General features: G+C 37.6%; 1 protein-coding gene across 1 annotated transcript in view; it reads right to left on the bottom strand.

The window, feature by feature from the left end:
* Nucleotides 1-1,802: 1,802 nt before the first annotated feature.
* Nucleotides 1,803-25,885, bottom strand: part of TENT4B (terminal nucleotidyltransferase 4B) — a 42,298-nt gene continuing 18,215 nt past the window's right edge. Inside the window, exons 2-12 of the mRNA XM_071567304.1 lie at nucleotides 22,706-22,829; nucleotides 17,665-17,711; nucleotides 14,911-15,031; nucleotides 13,775-13,882; nucleotides 10,657-10,785; nucleotides 9,095-9,308; nucleotides 8,377-8,503; nucleotides 8,173-8,276; nucleotides 6,556-6,743; nucleotides 5,802-5,966; nucleotides 1,803-4,549 (exon numbers count right to left, since the gene is read on the bottom strand). Of these exons, the coding sequence (XP_071423405.1) occupies nucleotides 4,370-4,549; nucleotides 5,802-5,966; nucleotides 6,556-6,743; nucleotides 8,173-8,276; nucleotides 8,377-8,503; nucleotides 9,095-9,308; nucleotides 10,657-10,785; nucleotides 13,775-13,882; nucleotides 14,911-15,031; nucleotides 17,665-17,711; nucleotides 22,706-22,829 (1,507 nt within the window). The 3' untranslated portion in view covers nucleotides 1,803-4,369. The remainder of the gene's footprint in view (nucleotides 4,550-5,801; nucleotides 5,967-6,555; nucleotides 6,744-8,172; nucleotides 8,277-8,376; nucleotides 8,504-9,094; nucleotides 9,309-10,656; nucleotides 10,786-13,774; nucleotides 13,883-14,910; nucleotides 15,032-17,664; nucleotides 17,712-22,705; nucleotides 22,830-25,885) is intronic.

Below are 25,885 nucleotides of genomic sequence, written 5' to 3'. Positions count from 1 at the left end.
GGGTGTTGGATACTTCTCTGGGACCATCTCAAACTTCCTAACAAATCCACTTTTGAAGGTTAGTTCATTAGGCTCAGAGCAAATTACTATGGGGAAGAGCCGTAGTACTTGGACACAGGAAAATCTAAACCATAACAAAATTAGGCACAAGAGAACAGCAAATCTGTTTTCAACTTGTAGATGAAATCATTAATAATGTATCTGTTACAACTGCTAGTAAATGACTCCTGGAAATATAGTCAAGACATTTATATTTAGGTCAACACACTTGGAAAAGATTTTTGAGGAAAACTTGGGAAATGCTACAAATCACCTAGAATATAAACCTCTTGAAATCTTCACTTTCAAGACATATTAAACTTCATTCATAGAAAATTATTCTGCATCATTAAGCAAAAGAATCAAGTTCTAGGAATCAGATGAATAATCACTATTTGCACTTTTAACAGTAGCTGGAATAATTGAATTTATTTTTTGTTACAGCCCCTAAATAGGTAAATATACTCCCTGCTTAAGTAATTACACACTTAGTAATCTCCTGTAGCTTTTACTCTTTAGAAAATATAGTTGGAGCCACCCATTCACTTTTAAGATCTCTCATGACTTTTAACATCTTATCAAGATGTCAAAAGCCTGGCTGCATTTATTTACAATACATTTTTGAGTTAGGACTATTTTCTCATCAGTTGCTCACATTATATTTAGGATACACTCATGATGACTCCAGATATAAAATAGAAAAAGTCCATTTTGAAAGTACATCAAAAAAGTTGCCACCAGCCACTGGACTACTAATTATTTTCTAAAGATTAAGTTCTAGCAAAACATGTTTATTACAATTATTTTAAAAACCTGAGCTGTAGATTTTGAGGAAACAGAATCATGCCATGTCTCACAAACACAAAGAGTTACTTACATTTCAGCTTCTTTCCTGCCACAAGGTAGAAGACTGACAAAAAACCCTAACAAATACATTGTTTTTTAACTATAAACACCATCTGAACAATTTTCTGATTAAAAAACCCTTAGAAAATCAATTCAATGCCAAACAAGAACATATATAAACATTTCAGCTTATTTATGTATTTGCAATAGTCTTTGGTGGACTACCAGTGTCAAGACTACAAGAACTTCCAGTACGTGTATGCCTTCCCATGCAAGGATGGATGGTAACCAAAGTTCAGAACGTACTTCAGCAATGTCAGCTGGGCTTCAGGAGCTGCTAAACACAGATTCTGGCTGAAAGTGAATCAAATTAACTCTGGCACATTTATACCCCAGCCCCCTTGGTGCAGCAGCCCTGAACAGCTGCTGTCCTGCAGATGGAACACACCCCGAGGCCAAGGTCAGGAGACAAAGAAAATGGATCCTTCCGCAAGTTTCCTATTGTATTGTGAAGAAGAAAGTTGGAGAAAAATCATACATTAAGAACCCTTTATACATGTATATTCTTCTATTTATTCTCAGGCTTACACTCAGCTCCAGCTGTCCTGGAAGGAAAACCAGCAGACTAGGGCCACTTGAACAAAATCAGCTTCCAAACTCCAGGCGTGGGCCCAGCACTGAGCTGGGGAAGGATGCAGGTACTATAAAAAAATGTTACACAGCACCTAAAGCAGCTCTTTCCACAGTGCTGTGAAGGGGGAAACAGGGTGTCAAGAATGGTGATAAACTGCAGTAGTTAGATTAAACATTTATTTTTCGTATATTCACAAAATCTTCACAAAAGTATTGAAACTCAAAAAGGAATTAGACGAGTCAAATACAGAGATGAAATGTACAAGACAAATGAGCAGGCAAACTAAAAGGTCTTGAAAGTATTTTACTTCAGATTGAAAAACGAACAGTTCAACTGTTCTGTTTAAATAAAGATTTGCAAGATATACAGTATTTTATGAATACAATGCTGGTCATTTGAGGCAATGTAAAATACCTCAATTTTTCCTTCATGCTTTTTTTTTTCTTTTTTTTTTCTTTTTTTTTCTCTTTTAGAAAGATACTGTTTACCAAAAAGAAACTTGAGCAGTCCAGGAAAAGCTATTTTCCATTAAATTTATGAAAACCATAAATTGAGGCAAACCTAAGATTCCCAATGGAATCAAGATTATCTTCCCGCTACCACCACCTTAAAATTATCACATGCTTATTGGAACACTAATATCTGCACCCTACGAGTACATTTGCTTTCAACAATGAGGGTGATTCTTTTAAAAACACTTCAGTGTGGTAAATGCGATACAGATCTTTGCAAGTATTAAGTTTTGGAACAGTTTTGCTAATAGCAGCTAACAATACTGGATTAATATAATTTATAAATAATTGTTCCCTAAGCGGTGAACATAAGTCTACACATTCACAATAATCTAAAACAAAATAAATACTTGACTATGCATAATGTGGTACAACTTTTACTAGTTTCTATGAACAAAAGCTGAACATCTTATTGATAAAATCTGATCAAATTAAAATATGAATCTAAAAAAAAATTGTCAAATTAACATCACTTAAGCTTAGTGTTGGAGTAAATGTTATGACTTGCTGTATTTTTGGAATATAGATATTTTCCTTTTTGAAGTAAAACACTTTAACACATTGAAAATGTTTATTAATTTAAGTGATGACATCAGTTCTGGTCTTATTTTACTTTAAAAATCATTGCATTCATTAGTGCCCATTAAAGGTCAGGTTGGTCTGTAGTATTCTGTAAATGCATATAAAGAGTTTCGCAAAGCTAACAGTACTTTTTATGAAAGCATCATCTCAGAACTGCTGCATTAAATACACCCACATAAGTCTAGTACAGACTTTCCTCTTTAACAAAATATGTGAAAGTAAATGCCACTTAACTCTCCACCACTGAAGTGTCCCAACTCCTGTTCCAAGTTATGCCTGTGAGTGCAATTACAATTTCATTCGCATTCATGGCATTAAAGGTACTGCAGCCTAGACTTGTAATGCAACTGAACCACACAAACGTGGAGTTTAAATGAAATGGTAAGTAGGCCAATGAAGAAATACTACGAGATGTGAAAGGTTTGGGTCTTTAAGGCAATACAAAGTATATTTCATTATTTGAAATTGTTGGGTTTTAATAATTAAGTGTAAATATAAAAATGCCTAAGAGGGGAGTGAGAAAAAAATACTTTAATTGTAAAATTTACTTAAAGCTTCAACAGTTATCATCTCCTACAGGAGTTAGCAAAAATATAAAAGACAAAAAAACCCAGACCTGGAAGGGGGAGGAAAGGCACAAACAAGGAGGCATGGGATTAAAGCAGCCCAGGAATGCAAACGTCTGTAACAAACTGAGTTTTTTTTGTTTTGTTTTTTTAAAACCGAAAAAAAAGAAGAAAACAATCACCATCACCACCAATCAAACAGAAAAGCCCCTAAGTGGCCTTATGTTGTTTCTTTAAAAAAAAGAAAGGGTGGAGGAGAGACCACTATGGGGACGAAGAGAAGGATGCAACTATAAAACCCCATTGCCTGAAATGATGGCACTCTAGAAAACAAGGTGAAGGTTATTTCTCTGAGATGACAAGCTCAGCATCTACACAAAGTACATGTACACTTTATACAAATGAAAAACTTCATTTGCCACCATAAACCTTTCTTTCAGAGGAACAACTTTTGCAGATCAAATGTCCTATTAGATCTTTCAAATGCCAAGAAAAGAAATTCTGAGCAATATAACTAGTAATGTCTCTTTATATGGATGTTAAGATGACAATTCATATTATTTTCCAAACTAATCCTGAGAAAAATTCATGTTTACAATTTAAACAGTAATGTTATGTAAAAAGTATTAACAAATCCACTATTACAAATGTCAGTTTTCCTATATGGTCATCTATATATACACAATAAAATGGTAAGTATATGCAAAAATAATTAAAAAATCATGCACAAATTACTTTCACCTTTAAAGGCTGGGTTTCCCTCAAAATACAATTTTTTGCCTTTTTTTTCCTATTTTTTTGTGTTTTATTTGTTTGTTACCACCCCCTAGACACACTGAGTACTACCTCTACAGGTCAGCATGAGCTGATGGGAATTACATTTATTTTACATTCAAGCTTTTATATCCTAAATGACCCTGTTGTAGCATATGACTTATCAAATGAGCAGCCTTTTTCCTCTTTAAAAAATATTTTTCTTTTTTTTTCTTTTTTTCCGTTTTTTTTTTCGTTTTTTTTCTCTGCAGTGATCAATCTTCATGTTCCGTTCCGTGGCGAGCTGGGAAAAAAAATGCAGTTGCTAATCTATGTCTGAACAGTCTGAAGCTCCAGAAGAGATCCAAGGAGTCACTATCAAACTATCCTGTAGCATGAGATCATTGCACACAGAAGAACAGTCATAAAGTAGGCAACTATCTACAAAGGTCTGACAGGGCTGCATCCCTCTTGTGTTTCCTCTTTTTGCCGTGATAAAACTGATGGTGTGATTTGCTGCCTTGATGTTGTTTGTTTGTGACTGAGGTACCGTGGCTTGAGTTTGTTGGACCTTGGAAGCCTTTGTTGGAAGAGCGAAATAACCGTGCAGATCCATGCTGTGAAAGAAAGAGAACATGGTAAATCCGTGACAAGGGGCAAAAAGCAGGAAAATTACACATCCCTGTTCTGCATAACAAGGATGTTACCTTATGAAAACCTTACACTGGAAAAACTTGCTATGACAGAAGGAGCCTGACCATTGCTGAGACACCAGCACAGCACTGCCAATCTTCCACTTTGGTGGTTCATACAAAATGTTCATCTCTAGACTCAAAATCATGAGGTCCAGAGAAAAGAGCAGAGCACTTGGACTTTTGGAAAGGATAGAACTGTTCTACTGTTTTACAGAAAACCGAGTCCATAATCCAAGACAGCAGAAGAAGATTGCTCAAATCTCATGAAGGACTCATTTTATACCACATTTTTTTAGAGATATAAGGTATCTCAGATCGTGCACATTCAGATTCCAGCCTGGAATGAGTTCTGCCTAGTAACAAGAACAAATATTCATGGCATAGCCAAGGCCTAGTTTGTAAACTGTCTCATTAGAAGCTAGAGACAGATCATCAGCAAGGAGGAATGTCTTCAGAATGATTTTCAGGAATAATAGTCCAGAAGATTCTGGACTACTATTCAAACTTGTAAGTCCTAAACTCTGAGAAAGTATAAAAATCTGAACTGCATATATCCCAAGTATATTGTATATAGAGGCATATAATATTTCTAGAATACTCAGCTGACATAGAAGCATTCTCAATGTGAGAAATCCCCTAAATGCATAAGCTGTAGTAGGTGTCATCATAAAGGTATTTGTCTATAGGAGAAACGAGAGGGAATTTCATGTATGAGCAAAGAATCTTCTCCCTTAATGGAAGGCAGCTCAAGTATCAACAGCTAACAGAGCAGCCAGAGTTTTAAACAAATTTTTGCTAACTGTTTTTCACTGAGTGTAAGCAAATTTCATTAGTTCTCAAATTCTGCAGTCTAAATTGGACTGACGCTCTTTTTGCAAAGAGGAAATGGGTGCAACACAGCTCTGTGCTCCTGGCAAATCTGAATGTCCCTAAATAAACTCAGTCCAACTGCATCTGTTTTAAAGCTGGGAAAGCCATTTTGCAAATTCATCTGTGCAAGCTAAAGAGGGAACCACGTGATCTTAAACAAAACCTCTGCTGAAAATCTTTCAGTGGGGTAAAGGGGAGGTGAAAAACATGGAATTCCCTTTTCAGGACAAGTTACGTTTCCATGGGGAACATGTGTAATATTCAAATAATCTATACAGATGTTGTTTTCAAACATTTCACAAACCTGGGATTTGTTCGTGTTGCTGGATGTATTGGCTGTTTGGCTATTTTGTGTTTTCCCACTTGACTGGGAGGATTCCAGTGACACTTCTTGTGACCCCACTCTGTTTGTGGTAGACTGACGACAACTCAATTGTTTAGAGGTTTTGCAAGGTGTTCCATCAGAATCCTTCAGGAAAATGTAAAGTATTAGCGAGTTTTTCTTAAGAATGAGTTCTTCTACAAATGATTTTTCCTTTAAAAATAAAGCTAACAATGGACAAAACTTAAAACATGTTTGTTTTTATTGTATTAGGTACTAAAATTCTTTCAATCCAGAATTTTTACTGAGTAAAACAGATAGATTTAAAAATGTATTGATTTGTGATTCTGGTTTTGACATTTGCCTTTTATTTTTTAAATAGAATTCCCAAAAAGATTTTTTTAAAGCTTTTGGCTTGTTTATTTTTAAAGCATGTAGCTTAGGACTACCAGTCTGTTTTCATTTTTGAAATACTCTTTTCCTGGAGAAAAGAGGGCTGTGGAACTTTGTATCTACTATATTTACTCTCTGCATGTATTGTGTCAAAAACACACTGCAATTTTTATGTGTAGAAATTGCATAAGAGTAAACATCTTATGCAAGTTAGGATTCTGGATGAAATAACTAACTAGGACTCCAAGCTTTCGAAATGTACTCTGTGAAAATACAAATGAGAGGAAAAAAACCCCAAAAGATATTTAAAAAAACCCGAAGTCAGCAAACCTCCAGTACTTACTACATCACTAGAGCTGGACAGTGTAGACGATGATGATGATAAAGGACCTGATGAAGAATTTGAAGAATGTTTACTAAGAGTTTCCGAAGTTTTATTTCTAGGTTTTCCCAGTGCTTCATTCTCTTCAGCAAGATTATTGTTGCATTTGTCTAGCTGCTGAGTGTCTACTATCAAGGTTACTCCATTACCTAGTAAAAACAAAACAGAAGCATCACCACACATTAACTGCTAAAACACGTTGTCTTGGGTTTTTATAATATACCCACTAAGATACGTAACACCTGTTACATCCTGCAGGACATGCAGACATCTGCACGTCCACACTAAGCACATGCAGACACACGTGGGCGTGTGTGTGTACACACTGCAGGCAGCACCTCGCAGAGGGCGTGGTGGCTTCCTGACAACATCCATTACTGCCCACTGTGAAAACCACTAAGCACTGCCCATGATTTGAGTTGGAAATCAGAGCGATAACACACGGAAGAAGGCGGTACCAAAGTTCAGATGGGCTGCTTTAGACTGTTGTATGCCATGCTTCAACAGCACTCAAATACAAAGGTTTAAATTCTGTTCCTATTTGCCCGATACTCAACAACTCCCATTTTTCTTCTGTTGGAGCTGCTAGGATCAGAAGAATTCTAAGTAAGTCTCATTGCTTTGTATGATTTCCTACACTGGAAATACAAGACACAGAACTCTCATATCTCACTAACTTCTACCCTAATTAAAAGAAAAGTAATTGGAACTTAAATCTAAACTAGATCTACAAGACAATCCCTGAAACTGTCACCATTACCTTTCTAATACAGGGTAACTTTAATTTTTTTAATTGCCGTTTTACCTCACATAAGATGCTTAGGAGTTACCTCTGATTCACATAACATACATTTGTTGCCCAACAGCTGTATTTATATGGAGGTAGTTAATAGGGAGCTAAGGATTCCTCTGGAGCCTGCAGGACTGACCAGCAGTTCTCTGCCATTCCAGGGAGTACAGCAGGGCCAAAGGGGCCTGATAGAACACAAATGGCCCAGGGCACATTCAACTGACAGGTATAGTGAGGGAAATCACTAACACAAGTTCTAAAAACAAACAAACAAAATCCCAGCCTAGCCCAACTACCGGGTAGTTGCATCATCTACTCTGATTAATCCCTAACAAGAGAAAACTTGTAGTAGGCAACATTCTAAAATTAACTTAAGAGTGTCAAAATTAATTTTAGTTTGAAAACTTTCAGACAGCAGATACACCTACACTGAAAGAGGGTGACAGCTGCCTGCTGAAGTCAGAAGATGGGCAATGGATTAAAGGTGACTTTAAAAGACATTATCACCAAGTTCTCTGGTAATTTAAACTGGAAGTTTTTCCAAAGTCTAGTTTTAGAAGGCAGCACTTTTTACCTCTCTACCGACCAAATCTATCACAGTAGAATAAAGATGTGGCCTTTTTACTCTTGTACAAATCTAAGTTTTCTGGATGAAAGGACAAGAATACTGAACAAAAAAGGGAAAGATGCATACATTGCCTTACGTGAGGTAAAACCAACAATAAAATCTATATGATCAAAATGTGCAGCAAGTTTCCCAATCTCAGCTCTGCTGAGTCAAAACTTACCATTACATGAAGATTCCGTCCTGCTTTGCATTCCCCACTGCTTGGATATCCAGTCTCTGTATGTGGCCACTTCCTGTGTTACTCTAATTATTCTTCCTAATATACTGCAAACCAGGAAAAAACCAAAATCAACAGCACAATTAATTTTTAGACACACAAAAATACAAGCAATTACTGTCTGAGATTTAGATATGGAGACTTTACCTTTCTGTTTCGTTGTTAGGGTAATATTTAGCTATTGGGGAAACCGCATGGCTCAGAACAACATAGGCATAATCAAAAGCCTGTTTCACTTGCATGGCACCATAGGAACTTCTCCCAACATCATTACCTTAAAATAAGAATATAAATAAATAAGATTGAAGCTGTTGTTACCACCTTTCAGACAGGAGACATGGGCAATTTTTTAAAAAGTGCTACTAAGTCCTAATTAACTGCAGTTACCTCTTGTAGAACAGGATTAGTGAAGCATAAGTATTTGAAAGAGCTTAAAAGATCTATTGCTATTTACATGCACAGAAGTCCAAAACAGCAATTCTCTGGGTAAAAGTGCAATACAGGAAGAAAAAAATAAAATAAATATAATTTAAAAAATTAAAATCCTGCACTGCATATATTACATGTATAACATTACTTTCCTGGGTGACACTTTTCTAGACAAGAAATGTGTTATCTCTCTTCTCTGGACTTGCCACTTCAGCAGCCACCCATCACTGTATTCTGAAAATTACTGTATTCTGAGGACATCCAGCATTCCTAGGCAGGAATGAGATGTTTCTGTTTGGTGCTTGGTGGTCATTTTGTTATCTATCCATAGATATATAGCCATAGATCTAATTCTTTGGTTTAACTCCACTAGACTAAGGACTCCCCCAACTTTTCTTTCTTACTCTCTATGTTAAATCTTGGTTTATGAGGATACCTGGCTGTAATGGATCTTCGATATACAGCATTGATGGTCTGTACCCATCCAGCATGCTTTTCTGTACTTCATCCTTGGCAACATAAGAGCCACCATCCTTTATTCGGATTCCAGTCTTCAGATAATTGAAGTGACGTCCATATAATTCAAAAAACTCTATTAAAAGAACACCATAGTTGGCATTGGGCATACAGGCATCTTCCCTGGGATGCAGCTATTAAGAAGAAAGAAAAAAAGATCATTTTCTTAAGACTTCAAGTCTCAAGTGCCTTTAAGTGGCTTCTCTTTTTCACAGCAAATGTGTCTAAATACAGTAATAAACAATAATAAAACATAATATATAAAGGTAATATGTCTCAATATAGTATTTTCTCTTGATAAAGCAGTTTTGCATCTTTAAAGCAAGATGCTATGAAAACTTCTATGAACTAATTACCTCTTTAAAAAAGGCTGTCAAGCATTAACATTTTTGTATTTGAACTTTCAGTACAATAAGTGAACTTCCAGCAGTAATGGCAGTGTTCTTGGGAAAAAGCAAAAATATTTGCACCTCACAAACCTGAGCCTGCAATACAAATACAGGCTTCTCATGCATAGCTATATACATGATTCATTCTGCTGTTAAAGTATGTAGCCCAAGAAACTATGAACAAAACCAGCTTATAATTTGAACATAATACAAAAGCTGACTTCTTTTTTCTTTCCTTTTGCAGGAGCAAATGGCAGTGCTGTTAGTCAATATTAGTAAAACTGGTGTTGGGAGAGATTTTGGTTTCTTTTTAAAAGATATGCCTGTTGCCTTTATTTTTTTTGTGCTTAGCAGGCAACTGCAATAGCACTCGGCATACACCCAACTCCAGTTCCAGGCTTAGGTTTAAAAGTAATTACAGTCTGAAAAAGTACAGACTTACACTTACAGACACACAGTTATACAGTAACATTTAGTTCAGGACAAAGAGCAAAGTTGATACAGCAAGGAATCAGCTACTTCATATTTACACTCCACATACAAGCAAACTTGTATGTGGTGTGTAACAGAAATACAGTCCCTGCCTTGTGGCAAAACAGTACTTTCCTTGCCAAGGCACAACAATATAGATTTAGCTCATGCATTTTATCCTGTTAAAGTTGTAAAACGAGTTGAGAAACCTAGAAAAATACCTAAAATTCCACTGTATTCATCAAAGCACATACAGGGCACATGACCTGGAAACCAAGTGTCATATAGGAAGGTACAGGTAACACCAACCTTATGGAGCTTGTTGCAAATAAGTTACACAATATTCAAGTTGGTTTACCATAGATATCAATATCACATGTGAATGTCATATGTAGCAGTGCCCAGCACTGATACAACAGATGTTCTAAACATCCGTCATACCAAAAGTACCAGTACAGAAGAAAGAACAGAATACAAGTGGGATGTGTCTATTTTTAAATGAAAAGGGGGTGCAAAACCACAACATGATGGCTTAAATGATTAAATTTAAGGACTGATGAAATTCCTTTGGAAAGTGATGTCCTTATGCGCCAATGGCATCGAGAGATTCCATTAAGCTTACCTGAAGGAAACTGACAGCCATTAAAAAAAGACTATAAGAACCGATTCCACCAGTAAATACTTCATTAAGGTCCCTCTGCAACAGGAACTGTTTCAATACTAAAACTAGAAATGGTAATACAGGATATTTCTGAAAGAAAAAAATAAAGATGTTAAGATAAAACAGATGCTAAAAGAGAATACTGAAACTATCTCTTAATTCAGCCTTAAAGCTAAGTATAATTTTAACCTATTACATTTAGTAACAGGGGAGAAGCCAAGTGCTCTGCCTGTGGTCAACACAGTTATTTTACCTCTTCAAATCTGGTGGCAGATATTAACAAAAGAAAAAAGTTATTGCATCGTAAAATATTTGGTTTAAATTTATAAATACACTTTTTGCATACAAATGAAAAGATTTCTGTCCTGCAAGTACTTCAGATGCCCAGAGTTAAAAAAAGCCCTTCAAAATCACTAAACTCAGATAACATTTTCAAAGGAGCCAAATACTTACCTTTGGGTAACTGGTGCTTTATTAGGTTCATCCGCATGGATTCCCCTAGAGGTGTGCATATGCTGCACATGCAGAGAACAAGGACTCTTAAGACAGCAGTGGAGGCTATGCCTGTACTCTGTACACCCCCTCACAGGGGAGGGGCAAAAGAGGTTCAATAATATCACTGCTTTTATCAATACAGAGCCCAAAAGTTCCTTAGTGTCAGAGATAAGAGGTGGATTGTTATATCAGTGATTGTGGAATATTAAAGGGAAAGAAGAATTTCACTAAGAACTTCTCTGCATGAGCTTTACAGTGAGTACTGGGAGCCCTATTTAACTGAAGACCCTAAAATCACTTTTTTTAGCTATTAAGAACTTACAGTCACAAGCTGAAGTGTTGAATATCAGTACATACCAAAATTCAAAGGCAGGATTTTTCTCAGGAAACTGCACACACAAAGAGAAATAGGCATTGCCAAGGCTAATACCGAATATGACAACTCAGTTAGATACTGGAAGTTATGTGGGACAAAATAAGACCCCTGAGAATGCCTTGCATGTGTTTTATAAAGAGTGCTTCAAGAATACCAAGGAAGTCCTTTGCCAAGTACACATCACGACTTCTCCAAACAAAGGGCCCTCCACAGCAGCACAGCCTGCCATGTGCCACCTCCCTGGCACACCAGGCTCAGCTCAAGGCCAGCTCTGGAGCTGCACAGCCTTGGCTCAGGCTGCTGTAAAAACAGCTGTGTGGGAAAGCAGCGTGTGGGAAGCCTTGTTGGGAGTCCCTTCACTTTGCTCAAGAGCTGCCTCTCATCTCAGCAGTTCCCCCTGCTGTTTGCCTGAGCCCTGCTGCTCTGCACTGGGGCTGATCCTGACGCTAATTCTGACTAACCACAGACTGTGCGTCCTCAGCCGCAACATCTTCACTGGGGACTTGTCTGCCAGGCACTGGCTGGACTGTGAGCTTACCCCAGCTGCTGTCACCAGACCCGCTCTGCTCTTTGGGCCCTGTCCCATGCCTGCCTGGCTGCCACACACAGCTCCTCTCACCCCTGGAAATACAGCCACCTCTCCCTGTGCCCCAACCCAAGGCCAAAGGGTTACAAAGAACCCAGGCAACATGAACATGCTAACACTTTTGCCTTTTTTTGAACACATAAAAATGCCTTTAGGCTCTCATGAGAAGACTATCTCCTATCCTGAAATTCAGAAGCAAAGTGGCAACTTGGGGAAAGTAAGCAGGGCTTTATGGAGCTAGTTAAAAGCAAACTTGTATGTGGAGTGTAACAGAAATACAGTCCCTGCCTTGTGGCAAAACAACCGAACACAGACAGCCTGTCCACCACGAGGCAATGGGACAATGCACAGGATGTGAAAACTGAAGTCAGCTACCAAATTCTGGGCAGGTGTCTTACAGCAGAGATTCTGGGTACCTTCCTTCCCCAGCAAGGAGCTACACAATACAACTTCTGTTCATCAAACAGAGGCTGAGAGATAAAGGGTCACTGGACCCACCCCACACTCTGACTCCCAGCACGGGTGCAAGAGGCACCAGCACAGGGTTCAAGTAGAAGGTTTACAGACACACAAAGGTGAGACTATGCAGACAAGAACTCAGACGATTCTACTGAATTTAAGGACAGAGATTTTTCTCCTATGTTCTTCTATAGGTCAAAGAAATAGACACTGTAGAAGCAAACTGAGCTACTTTTGTACTTGCTACTAAACACACACAGAGAAACTAAAGACTACCAAGTTGAATGCCATACGTTCAACTCACCAGTAATTAAAAATCTCCCCAAATTTAGGAGACTTCTTGTGACTCAATGACATTATTAAAGCAGCTGTATGTGATTTCTAAACTTCATGATTGAAAGTAAAGCGCTTGCTTTATTCAGATTTCTGGAGTTTTCTGAAGTTTTACTTATCTAGTGATTGAAATGCTTTTGATTTTCCTGCTGTTCAGTAGTTTGGTTAAAGTAACAAAACAGTCAGGAATAAGAGTAGTAATACCTAAGCACTTAAGTGAGACTGAACTGCACTTTACCTCCTTATGCAGAACATGAAAATCCAAGAAAAATGTTCTACTGCTTTTTATGAAACATTTACTGTGAATGTACAATGCACTGAATAGGGGAAGGGAAGGAAAATACAAAAGCACATTAATCCTAACAAAATGATCCCATACATGAAACAAAAGTAACTGTAATGTACATATGATACATGTATTAATGAAACTCTCTGAAAAGTAAATTTAACTTATTCTACTTAATTAGCATTGTATGCTGAAACAATTTTCAGTCTAGAACAAGATGATTCATAATTCCTCCAGAATGTGTGGTTATTACTAATTCTAAGCTCAAAGAACAGTTAAAAGAGCAGAACATTTAAGACATTAGTGCATTTTCCTTAATCATTGTACCATTAAAACTACTCCATACTTTCTTTGTATATTTCAATATCTCATGCCTTTTAACGCAATATATCTAAAACTTAAGAACATCCCTCAGTAGTATCTGACAACAAAAAATAACAGAGAGTGAAAGTGTATCTCTCATAAGGATGCAGTCAAAGTAAAACAGGAAATAAAGTTGTGATCAAATAGTCAGCTCTGTAGTTCTATTACAGTGTTGCCTAACCTTGATAAAATCTTTGATGAGCTGGGCTGCTTTAACCCCGTTCTGTACATTAAAGCTTATATCAACTTTTACTTCAGTGAAGGAATCTGTCAGTTTAATAATAGGTACCTGTAAAAAAGAAGACAGGTTAAGTCAATACGGATTTCCAAGACACATTTGGTTTCATTTATATTTATCCACCAGTAAAACTGAAACATTTTATGAATTTGTAGAGAGGAAATAGGCAGAGAAATCGGGACTCCTATTTATGAACTCACTCTCCTTGCCAATCTGTTTTACTTAAACTTTGCTTTTCTAACTCGCAAACACTATTTTCAATTTACTGTCCTATTGAACACAACGTAATGCTTCATCTTCCATAACCAATACTGGATCGGTTTGGGTCAGTAGCTGGTGCAGCAGCTCAGCTCTGGTGGGAACCACAGACACCAGGGGGAGACAAATGCTGAAGAAACAGTGAAGAGGCACCGGAGACTCCAGAAATGACACAGCCCTGGTCACTGGGGTCTTTACTCCCTCACCAAAATTATTTCAAACAGTAAGAACAAAATATTGAGAGCATTCTGATATATCTCCACCTGAGTGGTTGTCAAATTACCATTCTCTACTAATAATAGCTATGAACTAGACACCTGTTTAAACCTCAATACTCTTACATACTCTTACAATTAGCAAACAGTAAGAAATCGTAACGGAATGAATCCTATTCTGTGCAAGACAGACCATTACCTATTTATGCAAGACTGTGCTTAGTAGTTTTATGTTAAAATTTATTTCGACTGCTCACTTGCAAAAAGAAAAAAAAACTAATTTCCTTATGTAAAAACTCAGTCTAGAAATTCACAAGTTTAATCACATTAATTTACAGCAATGACTAGACTAATCTCTCTTAAAAGCAAGTGTATGTTGTGTATATGGGATATCAGATGATTTCCCCAACAGAAGAAATGCTTCTGTTATTGTACTATGAATTATTTTGTCTGTAATAAAAATCAAAAAAGTTCTGTTGGTTCTATTTCAAATTTAATATAACAAAATATGTTTCTGCTTATAAAAATTCATTCTTTTAATCAAGATATTTCTTTGATTAGAAATTTAGCTTAGAACAAGGAAATACCCTCATTCCCCAAACTTACAGTTGCTTTATCTAAAACCTTTACTGAGTTTTCATCTGCTACATTGTGCTTTCTAAGAGCTTCTTCCAGGGTCCAAAGAGGTAACGTCTCCCACTTTCCAAACACGACTAAATCAATATCACTGAAATGAAAAAAAAATTAGATTTATTCAAACAAAAAGATCAATACATTTAAAATATTAAAAATTGACATCTATACATACCTGGAATGAAGCTGACAGAACACAGTTTAATCAAATAATTAATTCTTAATTTTCTGATGAACTTCTACACTTGGGGAAATACAGAATATTTCAGGTTACTAAGAGGAGGGGACAGATACACACATAAATCAAGTGGGCTGCAAAGCCTAAGATTAGTCTCCTCAGGCCACAATATGAGCAGAGAGGGATCAGCTTCTCCAGAGTAATTGAGCAAGAAATTAACTTCTTGTGATTCACCATCTTTGGGCCGTAATAACCAGTAATGACAATTTAACAGACAGTCACCAAAAGGGAAAGTCCCGTTCACCACCCTCTACTCCCAGATGCACTGCCCTGTCTCCTTCACAGCAAAGCAGTTCAACCTATTAATGGGTCTGGCAGAAACCTTCTTCACTCCCCTCTTCAAAGAGCCCCTCAGACATTCTGGGGTAATTTCCTGCCTCTCTGCATCTCAAAGTTGGTTTTCTAGGTGATCAGAGTACCAGTGAGCACATGGTAAGCAGCTGTCCTGTGGTGCCAAGAACAGGGAGCAGGGAAAGGGAGAGAAAAATGTGGCAACTTTGACTTCAGGAAGCAACAAGCTGTTAAATAAGATCAATCCACCTAATTAACTTCACTCATTAACTCAGCTTCACCCCACTACACTTCCTCCCTGTGCACACACATTCATTTGAGTAACACTGGGAGCTGACACCCTAATTCAGTCCCTGAACTCAAATTCAAAAGTGGGCTGGTGTCCCAGCTGAAGCCAGTGAGCACTACTGTGAGGTCCTGAGCTTCTTCCTCTTTGATTTCCCCGCTTGATTGTGAACACAAAGGAGGTGAGTGTGTAAACCTACATATATGCCAGCAGAACAATTCAGTGATATGGAATACTGTGTAACAGAAACCACAAAAAATTTAGGAATACTTCCTCCCCCTTCAATAGATTCTACAGGTCTGCTGGTTCACAAACTACACTGCCTTAACAATCTCAGAGAAACTACATCTGCCTTAGATGAACCAGCTCTTGCCAAGGAGCAGCACCAGCAGCACCGGCAGCAGCAGTTCAGCCACGGACCACCTGGCTGACAAGGACAGGTTTCAGAAAACTATGATCAGAACCAGCTTGGAGAGCAGAACTCTACTAAATTAGTGTTAAACCCACTGCTGACAGTTAAGAGCAGGAGGCATCTTTCCTGATGCATACTGAGACAGAAAAAGCAGCTCTGTTGCCACTTTGAGTATAGATACTGCCTGCAAAAGAACAGAGATCGAGCAGCTGAACTGGGTGTACAAACCTTCAACGTGAGCTTAACTAAATGGATGTAAGGAAAGCTGTAGCACAGAAAAACATGATTAAAAAAACACCATAGGTATTTGTGAATCTCAGAGGCTGAAATCTAAATCAACTATACAGTTAATGACAGGCAGGGAAAACCCAGGGCAAAGGGAAGCTTTGATAGAAGGCAACAGTGAATTAATGACCAGCACACAAATGCAGGTTATTTTGAAAGTCTGGCAAGCACTGCCACAGGAAGGTTTTTTTGTGAGTTTATGTACTGTTTGAAGTATCTGCATTTGTTCTCCCCCAAAACCTCAACTGAAACAATTACTGAAGCAAAGCAGAATATGAAATCAAATAGAGAAGAGCAAAACATTTTTGTTACATCAGTTTCAAAAAACAATCAATCATACTAAATAACTATCAGTCAAGTGGACAGAAATATCTCTCTTGCCTTACCAGCATAAAATCAAATTTAATTAAGCATATTTACATCAATGAAAAAAAGGCCAATAATGAAAGCAAATATGAAAGCAGTGAGTATTTGTACACCCAACTTCTGGCTTTCCAAACAGACACTGAGCAATTGAACTCCTCTGCAACTCTTGAGACTCCAGTCAGTTTTAGATGTCCTCATATTCCCAAAGTATAGAACTTGGTTCAAGTGTTATCCTCAGATTTATGCTATTTAAATGTGTTTGTCCCCTGCAGCCATTTCAGCCTTTCATTTCTATTTCTATTCATTTGTCAAAAATACTTCCAATTTCTACACAGAAGATACCACTGTCACTGAGCAATGATTTTGCTTTACGAAAACTAGTAATAAATTTGGAAAAGGAAAATGTTGACTATTGCACAGATTTCACAAAAGATTGAAAGAAGAAAGTCAATTCTGTATGTAATCTTTTCAGTGCTAACACTAACAAGCTAATGTTAAAGGCTTCAATTTAGTAACGTGTAGAGATAAAATTTAGCTTTTCTTTTAAAGCCAACCTCTTCTTTTGGCATTAATGAAGCCAAATCACAACATAAGTCTTTTCTGACCACAATGCAATTCAGATCCTTTTGCTAATACATGTAAAATCTATATAGATATGTGTTGCAGTTAATACCATTTACTGTATTTCTATACACTTTGAAGCGAACTAAAAGCTTAACACTTTCTTAATATAATAAGTATTGACACAAGTAACACAGACACTGGGAGAGGAGATAAATCACCCCGGGGGTACAGGTTCAACAAGTCACCTTTTCTCTTGTACAGAATTTACACTGAAAAATTACTAACCTTGTAGGCAAATATAAACCAGTTTTGAAACTTCCAAATATCTGCACCTGAAACACAAGAAGAGGATATATATGAAAACAAATTTTCAGGTTTCAGAAGACAAGTTCTATTAAGCTGCTTGTAAAGACTGGCTATTGCTACCCTCCATTGGTAGATTTTGGTATTGCTAACAGGCACTCCGAACACTCCTGTTAAAGCATTCATATCTTCAGTGTACTGTAAACAGCTGATCTTCATTGTTTAATAACTTTGACTTTTCTACTAAATCTCCCTTGTACTGTAAAAAATTGTCCCCATGACCAAATTTGGCAAATGTCCAAAATGCTAAAGATTTTGAAACACTTACAGATGACATAACATTCTGAAAAAACAGTAACAGTTCAATTTGGTTTTTGTTTTCATATCTGAAAGTATACCCTTCAGAGTTTAACGTTTCCCATTGCTTTGTATACTTAAAAAAAATTATGACACTTTTTTTTCCTGAATGACAAAGCAAACAGCACAACTCTATTTATTTCTGCTTAAACAACAAACAAAAAGGTTTCAGAAAGCTTCACATCCCACAGAATTACTTTATTCTGCTGGATTTGTACTAGCATTGGAGGTGTAGATCATCAGGTTTTCACTGTAAGCTGCCCAAAACCTCAGTCTCATTACTTAGCCAAGCCTCGCAGGGAGGTCGGACTCATGCGCTGAGTCTCAAAGGGAGCCTGGTGAGACTTCAAAGGAAAAATATCTACACATTTGAACTAATTTTCAACCAGGCAGCCTTCTGATGTGTTTCCTGGAGCCACCTTATACAGACTTGGGTATTCTGCTTTAATGAGTCCCATAGACCAGCTTGATTGCCACCTATTTGGATGTCAAGTGACCCACTTTTTATGTTTTTCCCCTTCAGGATAAGCAAAAGGGAGAGACAGGAAGACATAATGTTTTCCAAGTGTCTTAATATTTCAACAGACTAAGAAGCAGTTTGAGTGCCTCTTTTTGAGTAATTTTAATCACTTCATTCTTTTCACTCCCTCACCCCATCCCCAATGAAAAGTACATACACAATTTAATGTTGAAAGATCACAGCTTCTCAAACTAGCAAAGACTGCAAGAGATGCCACTGAATGAGCATCAGTACTGTAATGGATCTTAACAAAAGCATAAAGGCATCACAAAGCTAAGCCTGTAATAAGAGTTATTATCACTATTTTTAATCCAAAACAATAATAAAAGCACCCTCTATGAAACTGAGTTCAGTCAAACCAGTATTTATTTGGCCACCAAAAACATCAGAAAAGTGCTTTTGCACAATAAAATGACCACTGATGGGTTCAGAAAAAACTAAATGTGCTTTCACATTATCAAAAAAAACACTGTGTTCAGCTGAACAGGAAAGAGCTTTTATTGAATAAACAACCCTGAAAGTATTCATAAGCTTACTGATACAACATATATGACCTTTACCAAAAGGAATGAGACAACATCTGCTCTTGTACAATAATCTGAAGTATGAGAAACATTGAACTATTCTAAAAGAAACCCACACCCACACTTCAACCACTCTCATAAAATCTGGAAAGACAGAAGAGGAGGAGTGGGAAAATAAGAAAACAAATTGTAAAGGATTTTGATTTATTATCATTTTGGAATTTAAAACTGTTCAAGCTCTGTAGCCATGTATGTATTCCAAAGCATCCCAAATACAGGACGCTATTATGGTTTGAGACTTGAGCATTAGTTTCTGTGGTGTACCAACACTGCTGATCATATTTTTATTCTACATGGACAGAGATATGTATTTGCACTCATAAGATAACTTCAGACTTCACAATACTCCTTCTACTCCTCTATGTTATTGTTACTATTTATCCCACATTCCTGTGAACTTGTTCATATTAAATTCCAAAGTTCCCAAAGGAGCTTTAATTACCGTATGTGTCCAAATACATGCTCACTATGCACAACAGAACTTGGAAACCCACAAAAGCTTGGTAAATCCTTGGTACCAAAATACCCCTGTCAAAACAACAACAAAAAAATCTATCCATAGCCAATTTACTTTCCCTTCCTTCTACATCATTAAGTAGAATTTTCTGAGGTTTGTTGAACTTTCTACTTTCATTACATCATAGTACTTTCATAACTGAAGTGTGTGAAGTATTACCTCTTTTCAGATCTGTGGAGTCACATAGAGACAAAGCTGAGGACACTCTGACAAATGTATTCTAAATTCCACTGCGTAAGTATTTATTTTTTCATTAGTCAAATTTGCATATTCAACTGGTCAAAAATCTTTGTCTTAAAATGTTTTCATTTAATGTTTTGGGATGTTTGGTTTCAGTGTAATTAAAGCGTTTCTTATGGTCAGAGCCTTGCTGATGCCAAGAACAGTTCTCACTTACTAGGAATGTTTCCTTCTAAGCACATTCCCTTGAGTAAGAGGGCAAATGACACAATTGCTAACTTCTATAAATAAAGTAACAGTTCAGGATACCTAGTTTTACCCCCCTCCATCTGCTTTTTCAGCCTTTTCCTAAGTGGAACAGGGGGAAAAAAAAAGTACATGCTCAGGCACATTCCACATGTTCTCTGTACATTTAGATTGATGAAGTTTGATTTCCCTTTTCTTGGTATCTGATTGTTACAGACTATGTCTTACCTATTAGAAACTACAAACTAAAATGTGTATGTTTAACTTACAAGTTTATTTTAGCTGGTTTGGCCACATCTATGACTCAAAATGAACAGCTTAAACATTAACTCATCACTTTACACTACAGCTAAAGCTGAGGACATTGGCCCAGCTAACACTCCACCTTCTCAGAGCGTGTACTCAAAACTTGAATCTTAGAAGTAGCTAAACCAACACAGATTACCAAAAGGTTAGTGATTAACTCACAAGACTGAAAAATTACAAGAGACTGCCATAGTTGAACACAGTTGAGTTCAGAAGTTCAGTTCCCAAGCTGATCTGCTAAAGTGTTAGAAAAATAACAGCACAGTAATTTGCAAATTATAATCTGGCAGTCTGTTGTCACCATTCAGTTCCCTTCCAGCCTGTAGAAAACGGAAGGACATACAAAAGGAGAATTCTTCCTCAGTGTAACAAACTGCAGACAAAATGCAGTTGGGCTTTGAGGAACAGTTACTGACTTGAGAAAAAGAACTGGCACACTCTCACTCTCTAACATTTTCAGGCACAACAGAGAAAGACAGTCCTGGCAGTTTTAACTGGCACTAATTGAAAAGTGAACTTCAGTTTTCAACTACACAGTGTGTGCTTCCTCTTAGTCACGTTACAGCTAAGCCCAGTGGTCAGCTGTCTCTTGTGGTAAGGCTTTTAAATTGCTTCCCCTTCTTAAATGTATTGTGGCTACAAAAAAGTCCCACTAGCTTAAAGAAAGAGTTATTTCCTCAAGGCTCCAAAGGTATATCTATATATGTACACAGACACATATAGATATGTATTTAAAAATTATTTTTAATACAGAAGACGTAACTTTTACAGATCAAGCTTGTCCTACAAACAGAGTATTTCTGGAAGAACTAAGTTCTTGTGCCCCTTTCAAAGTGCGGGTAGCCACAAAGAGAGATCCCTGGTAATATATCCACTCATCCCATTGCACTAGTTAAGTCTGCAGCAAACAAACTTGCCTAGAAAATTATATCATGTTCTCTTGGCTGAAGCAATCCGTGACTTTGCTGGAATCTCCTCCTACAAGGCACTGGCAGGGTGTATCACAGCACACACAGTTTCATCCTGCTCTTCATTAGGGTCTACTCCATTGTTTCACTGGGTTAGAGGAGAGCTGTACAACACCTGTGACACATGCTGAAGTCTCTTACACACTTTCCACTGAAAGCTTACTGGTTGTGTTCAAAATTCTCAGATACATGTAGTAATGACTGCACCAACTCCCTCTAACTGTGTGAAGGCAGCTATCCCTGAGTGGGGAGTGCCCCTTCCACATGACTCCTCTCTGATACACTGGCTGTAACAACAACCACCTTGCAAATGTGAGCGTATTTTACACACAAAACCACACACCACATACATAGAGCTTACATAGAATTCATACTCTGTCATAAAAACATATTTTGAAAAAATAGGTTAAGAAGATTTGAAATTAACAAGGGATTTAAGTCACTCATGTCAAAACATTAACTGGCAGGATCAAAGAGCATTCCTTATACTATAGATTCTGCTGTCTGAATTTGGTTTGCTATTCTGGCTCACAAGCCCTTATTTTCAGTGACTGTTATCTACAAATAGATGACTACAGCTACAAATCCACATTCTGGAAATGAGTACCATATTAGTTAGAGAAATATAATTAAACTAGGTTCAATTATCACAGAAATCCAAGTGTGTCCCTATGTAACTATACTGACTTGTAAAAGCAACTTCTCTGTCTTCTCTTTAATCCAATCTTTATTAAAAAATGCACAGCTCTACACAGGAGAAGCTCTTGTTTTGAATGAGTAAGTACTAGCAAAAATCCATCTTAAGTGGGAAGTGGCACTGCAGATTCTAAGCTCAATACACAGATCTACAGATTTCTTTCTTCCTATACAGAAATTCATGGGTTTTTTTAAATTTGCAAGTTACTACAGTTTAATTAAAAATACCACAGTCGATGTAATGTGGCAGTGCTGGTATTCCACCTTAACTGATTTATTTAAGACTGCAGCGTCTTTGGACTAGAAGCCCTGCTACTAGTGAAGACAGGGTTTCAGAAGATTTTTTTTAACAAAGTACATGCATGCATGACTGACATGTTCCCATTGATCTTACCAAATTCCTGAGCCTCAGTGTTGCCACACCTTACACCCTTTCTGTGACTATAGCAGGACTAACTTGTCTTTAGTCCTATGTGTGATAGAAAATGTTAACCTGTATTATTCTAGAAAGAAAGACATGACCAGAAGTCTTTTTGGTGTTTTTTTAACACGGAAAAATACACACTATTTTCAGTATTCAATATTTCATAAAGTAAACAGGCACAAAATGTTGCTTTTAGAAATTAACAAATAAAACTCTCCTACTCACATCTGCATTAGGCCAGAGCTCTTTGATAACATTTTCTATTCTGGTCACCACTTCCATCCGCATTCTTTCTTCTTCAGGTCTGGGAGACATATACTTATAAAAGTCAATGATTTCTTCATGAAGGCTAAGAAAGAAAAAAAAAATAAAGAACAAAAAGTCATGAAAAAACCCACAGGCAAATGAAATACCAACTACTCTCATCAAACATGCTTTTTAAGCTTCTAGTTCCCAGTTTCTCCAGGGGCAGTTTTAGAGCAGCATGCAATTAAAAAAAAAATCCACATTCACAACACTTCATAGTGTTTAGTTCCACGTTAGCTTCCTATGCCAACAGGTCAATATTGCACTTCATTTGCTAAAAGCGTAGAAGCAAATCTAAATCCAAGTGCCTTCAATTCACATTGGAAGTCACACGATTTTAATGCCAGTGTAACAGAGAAATGGTTCAGTCCTCAACTATGAATGCAGCTGCAAGCTGAGTACACACTTCACAAAAATTTAAACAGGAGGTTTTTAGCCAACACTTCCTAGTCAGTCCCTTGGCACCAGCCAGGGAGTTTCAGGCAGCAGTCTGTATTCAGTACCACACTAGTGAAAGTTGACAGTAACTGTGCCAGTACTGGAGCTAAAAAAACTGCTTCTTTTACTGCTTGCAGAAGTGGCATAAACTAAAAACGCACTCTCCCCCCATAACCCCAGAAAATAAGCAGTACACATGCAGCAGCAGTGGCTCAGAAAAGTGACTAACACACAGTTAGCCCATGTATAGTTTACCATATTACATGTGCTTCTCACAGTCAGTAAGTTCTGTTTAGCTTGCCTATGATGAGAGCTGAAATATGAATGTCTTCATACAGTGCTACAAATTTCTGTGCTTCTCTAGTATCATAAACACATCATCATCTTGACTAATAACATTATTCCAGCCACAGACTAACTAAATGAATTGAATTTGTTTCCTGCAATGACCACTGTAGTAATAGTTGGTCATCTTTAAAAATGGATTATTTCTAGTTACCAAGTACAACTGCACCTCTCATTAAAACTCTGAGGGACCATCAGAAGGGAGCAATTTATTAAGAGCAAGCCCTAAGCTGTGACGGGGAATCTAATACTTCCTCACTGCACAGACATTTAAATAAATCAAACATTCATAACTGGAAGTTGTATACAGGTGTCAACAAAACTGATTAAAATACCTGACAGTTGTATTTAACAGAGTCAGTGTAGGGACAACACAAACTTCTCTCCCCACAACCACTGCCCTCATTTAGGGTAATATTCAAAAAGCCTGGCAACCTGGGATGACCACAACCATGGCTCTCTCTACAGACAAGGCAAAGAGAAGAAGTCCTCTGACATAGGAAATTAATAACCTCCTTCCACAGCTGCTTTCCTGCTTTTCCTTGGAAACTAACATCCCGGAGTTAAAGAGCACACTCCAAACCACCACTGCAATCCCTTACACCACACTGACTACTCTGCCTTCAGCTTTTCAGCCATCTCCTGTTCTGCTCTTCACTGCTATTCCACATGTTGGCATTTAAAGTCTTACAGCTATCTTCCCAGTGCAAGTACTGGATTCAGATGAGAAGCATGCGATACAGGACAACTTGAGCACTCCAATGAGTAAGTTCACTCTGTCCTCACTGCCAGTCACACATACTGGATTCAATTTAGTTTTCATATGCTTGACCATTAAGCTACCATTCAGAAAAAGGAAAACAGGCAAAAAAACAGGACTAATTAAACCCTTGAAAATACAAATTTTTCAACTGTAATTTGGGGAACCAGCTTACAGGAAGATCTGGGAGTCAGATCTGTGTGGGCTGCACAGTGGGGAACTGACCAAGGAACATGGCCCCATTTCTGCCTCTGCTCCTCTGGACCAGCTGGAACAGACTGGTCACACCCACAAGGCGCATGATTTGCCCCAGAACAGTGTTTCTAGTAAGGACTGAATGCACTGCGAGCCATGAGGAGTCACACCATGTTGTATGAGGGCACTGAATGGCACAACACATGCTGGGATGGCATCAATGGACTATCCCTGGGGAGAAATTCCTGTGTGGCACAGCACAAATCCATACTGCCCATCATTAGTGGGCCCAGCTGCTCCTTGGCTTCCACTTTACGGGAGTTAATTGTTCCCCTGCCCCATCAGGGAACTTTGAAAGAACAAGGCAATCAGAAATGAGGTCCCCAAAGTGCACAGAGAGCCGAGCCATACAGACACTGCAGTTCTCAGGGTACTTCTCCTTATTAACTCCACTGACACTCTTAATAGAGACAATTATATCAATCGGTGCATTCTTTAGAAGCACATAAAGTAATGATGCATTGTCAGAACCAGATGTATTTCTTTTTCTAAACATAAATAACAGGTGTCTTCATCTCTTTAAATGGGATCCTTCTTATTCTTAGGTAGTCATGAAACCTTTTGTGGGAAAACAAAAAATTAAGCTACAAGCAAACACATAAACTTACATTACACATGCATGGAGTGTTAGTAAACACTGCAGATGTAGAAAAAATGAAATCTGAACTTTTTTAAAGCTAGAAGAAAGGCTTAAAGACTACTGGAGACAGTTCCTATCAGCACACCAGTTGGAAATAGTACAGACATATCTGTGTTTCATCTGCTGCAGGACTGCACGCTGACAGGACAGCCTGTGCTGCACAGAGCCTCGGTATGCAGAAGGCAGGCAAAGGCTACAGTGGCTCAACACTACACCTGGAACAGTATTTCCCTGCCCTATAATGGCAGCTGCCAAGAAATAAGAGAATGATTAATCAAAGTCAAGACAAACAGGAGTAGCCACCCGCAGATTTCAGAGCAGTACAACATGACTTAGAGGCGTGACTCCAATTAATGTGGAGTTAACTCACGCTGTATTGAAAATTAAAACTCAAGGTTATTCACTGTCTTAACATTTATTATAGTTGCCGTTCTTCAAAATAATTTGTTTGGATTAATGGAGTCTGTTTACAAAAGTCTCTAGTGAAATCTTCTATCTTTAGCCAAAATGAAGATCAAAGAGACTGAGATGTTCTTTTTGGCATCATAATGGTATTTTATTATTTAATACCATTACATTAATTAGCTATTTCAGATAAAAAACCTTAAAAGGATACTTGGTTTTAGCAGGAAATTACACTGTAATAAACCTGACTTCAGTA

Source organism: Pithys albifrons, chromosome 12 (assembly GCF_047495875.1).
Source record: "Pithys albifrons albifrons isolate INPA30051 chromosome 12, PitAlb_v1, whole genome shotgun sequence".
NCBI classification, from domain to species: domain Eukaryota; kingdom Metazoa; phylum Chordata; class Aves; order Passeriformes; family Thamnophilidae; genus Pithys; species Pithys albifrons.
The sequence above is the reverse complement of the archived record's forward strand: the minus strand, read 5'-3'. Positions and strand labels throughout refer to the sequence as shown.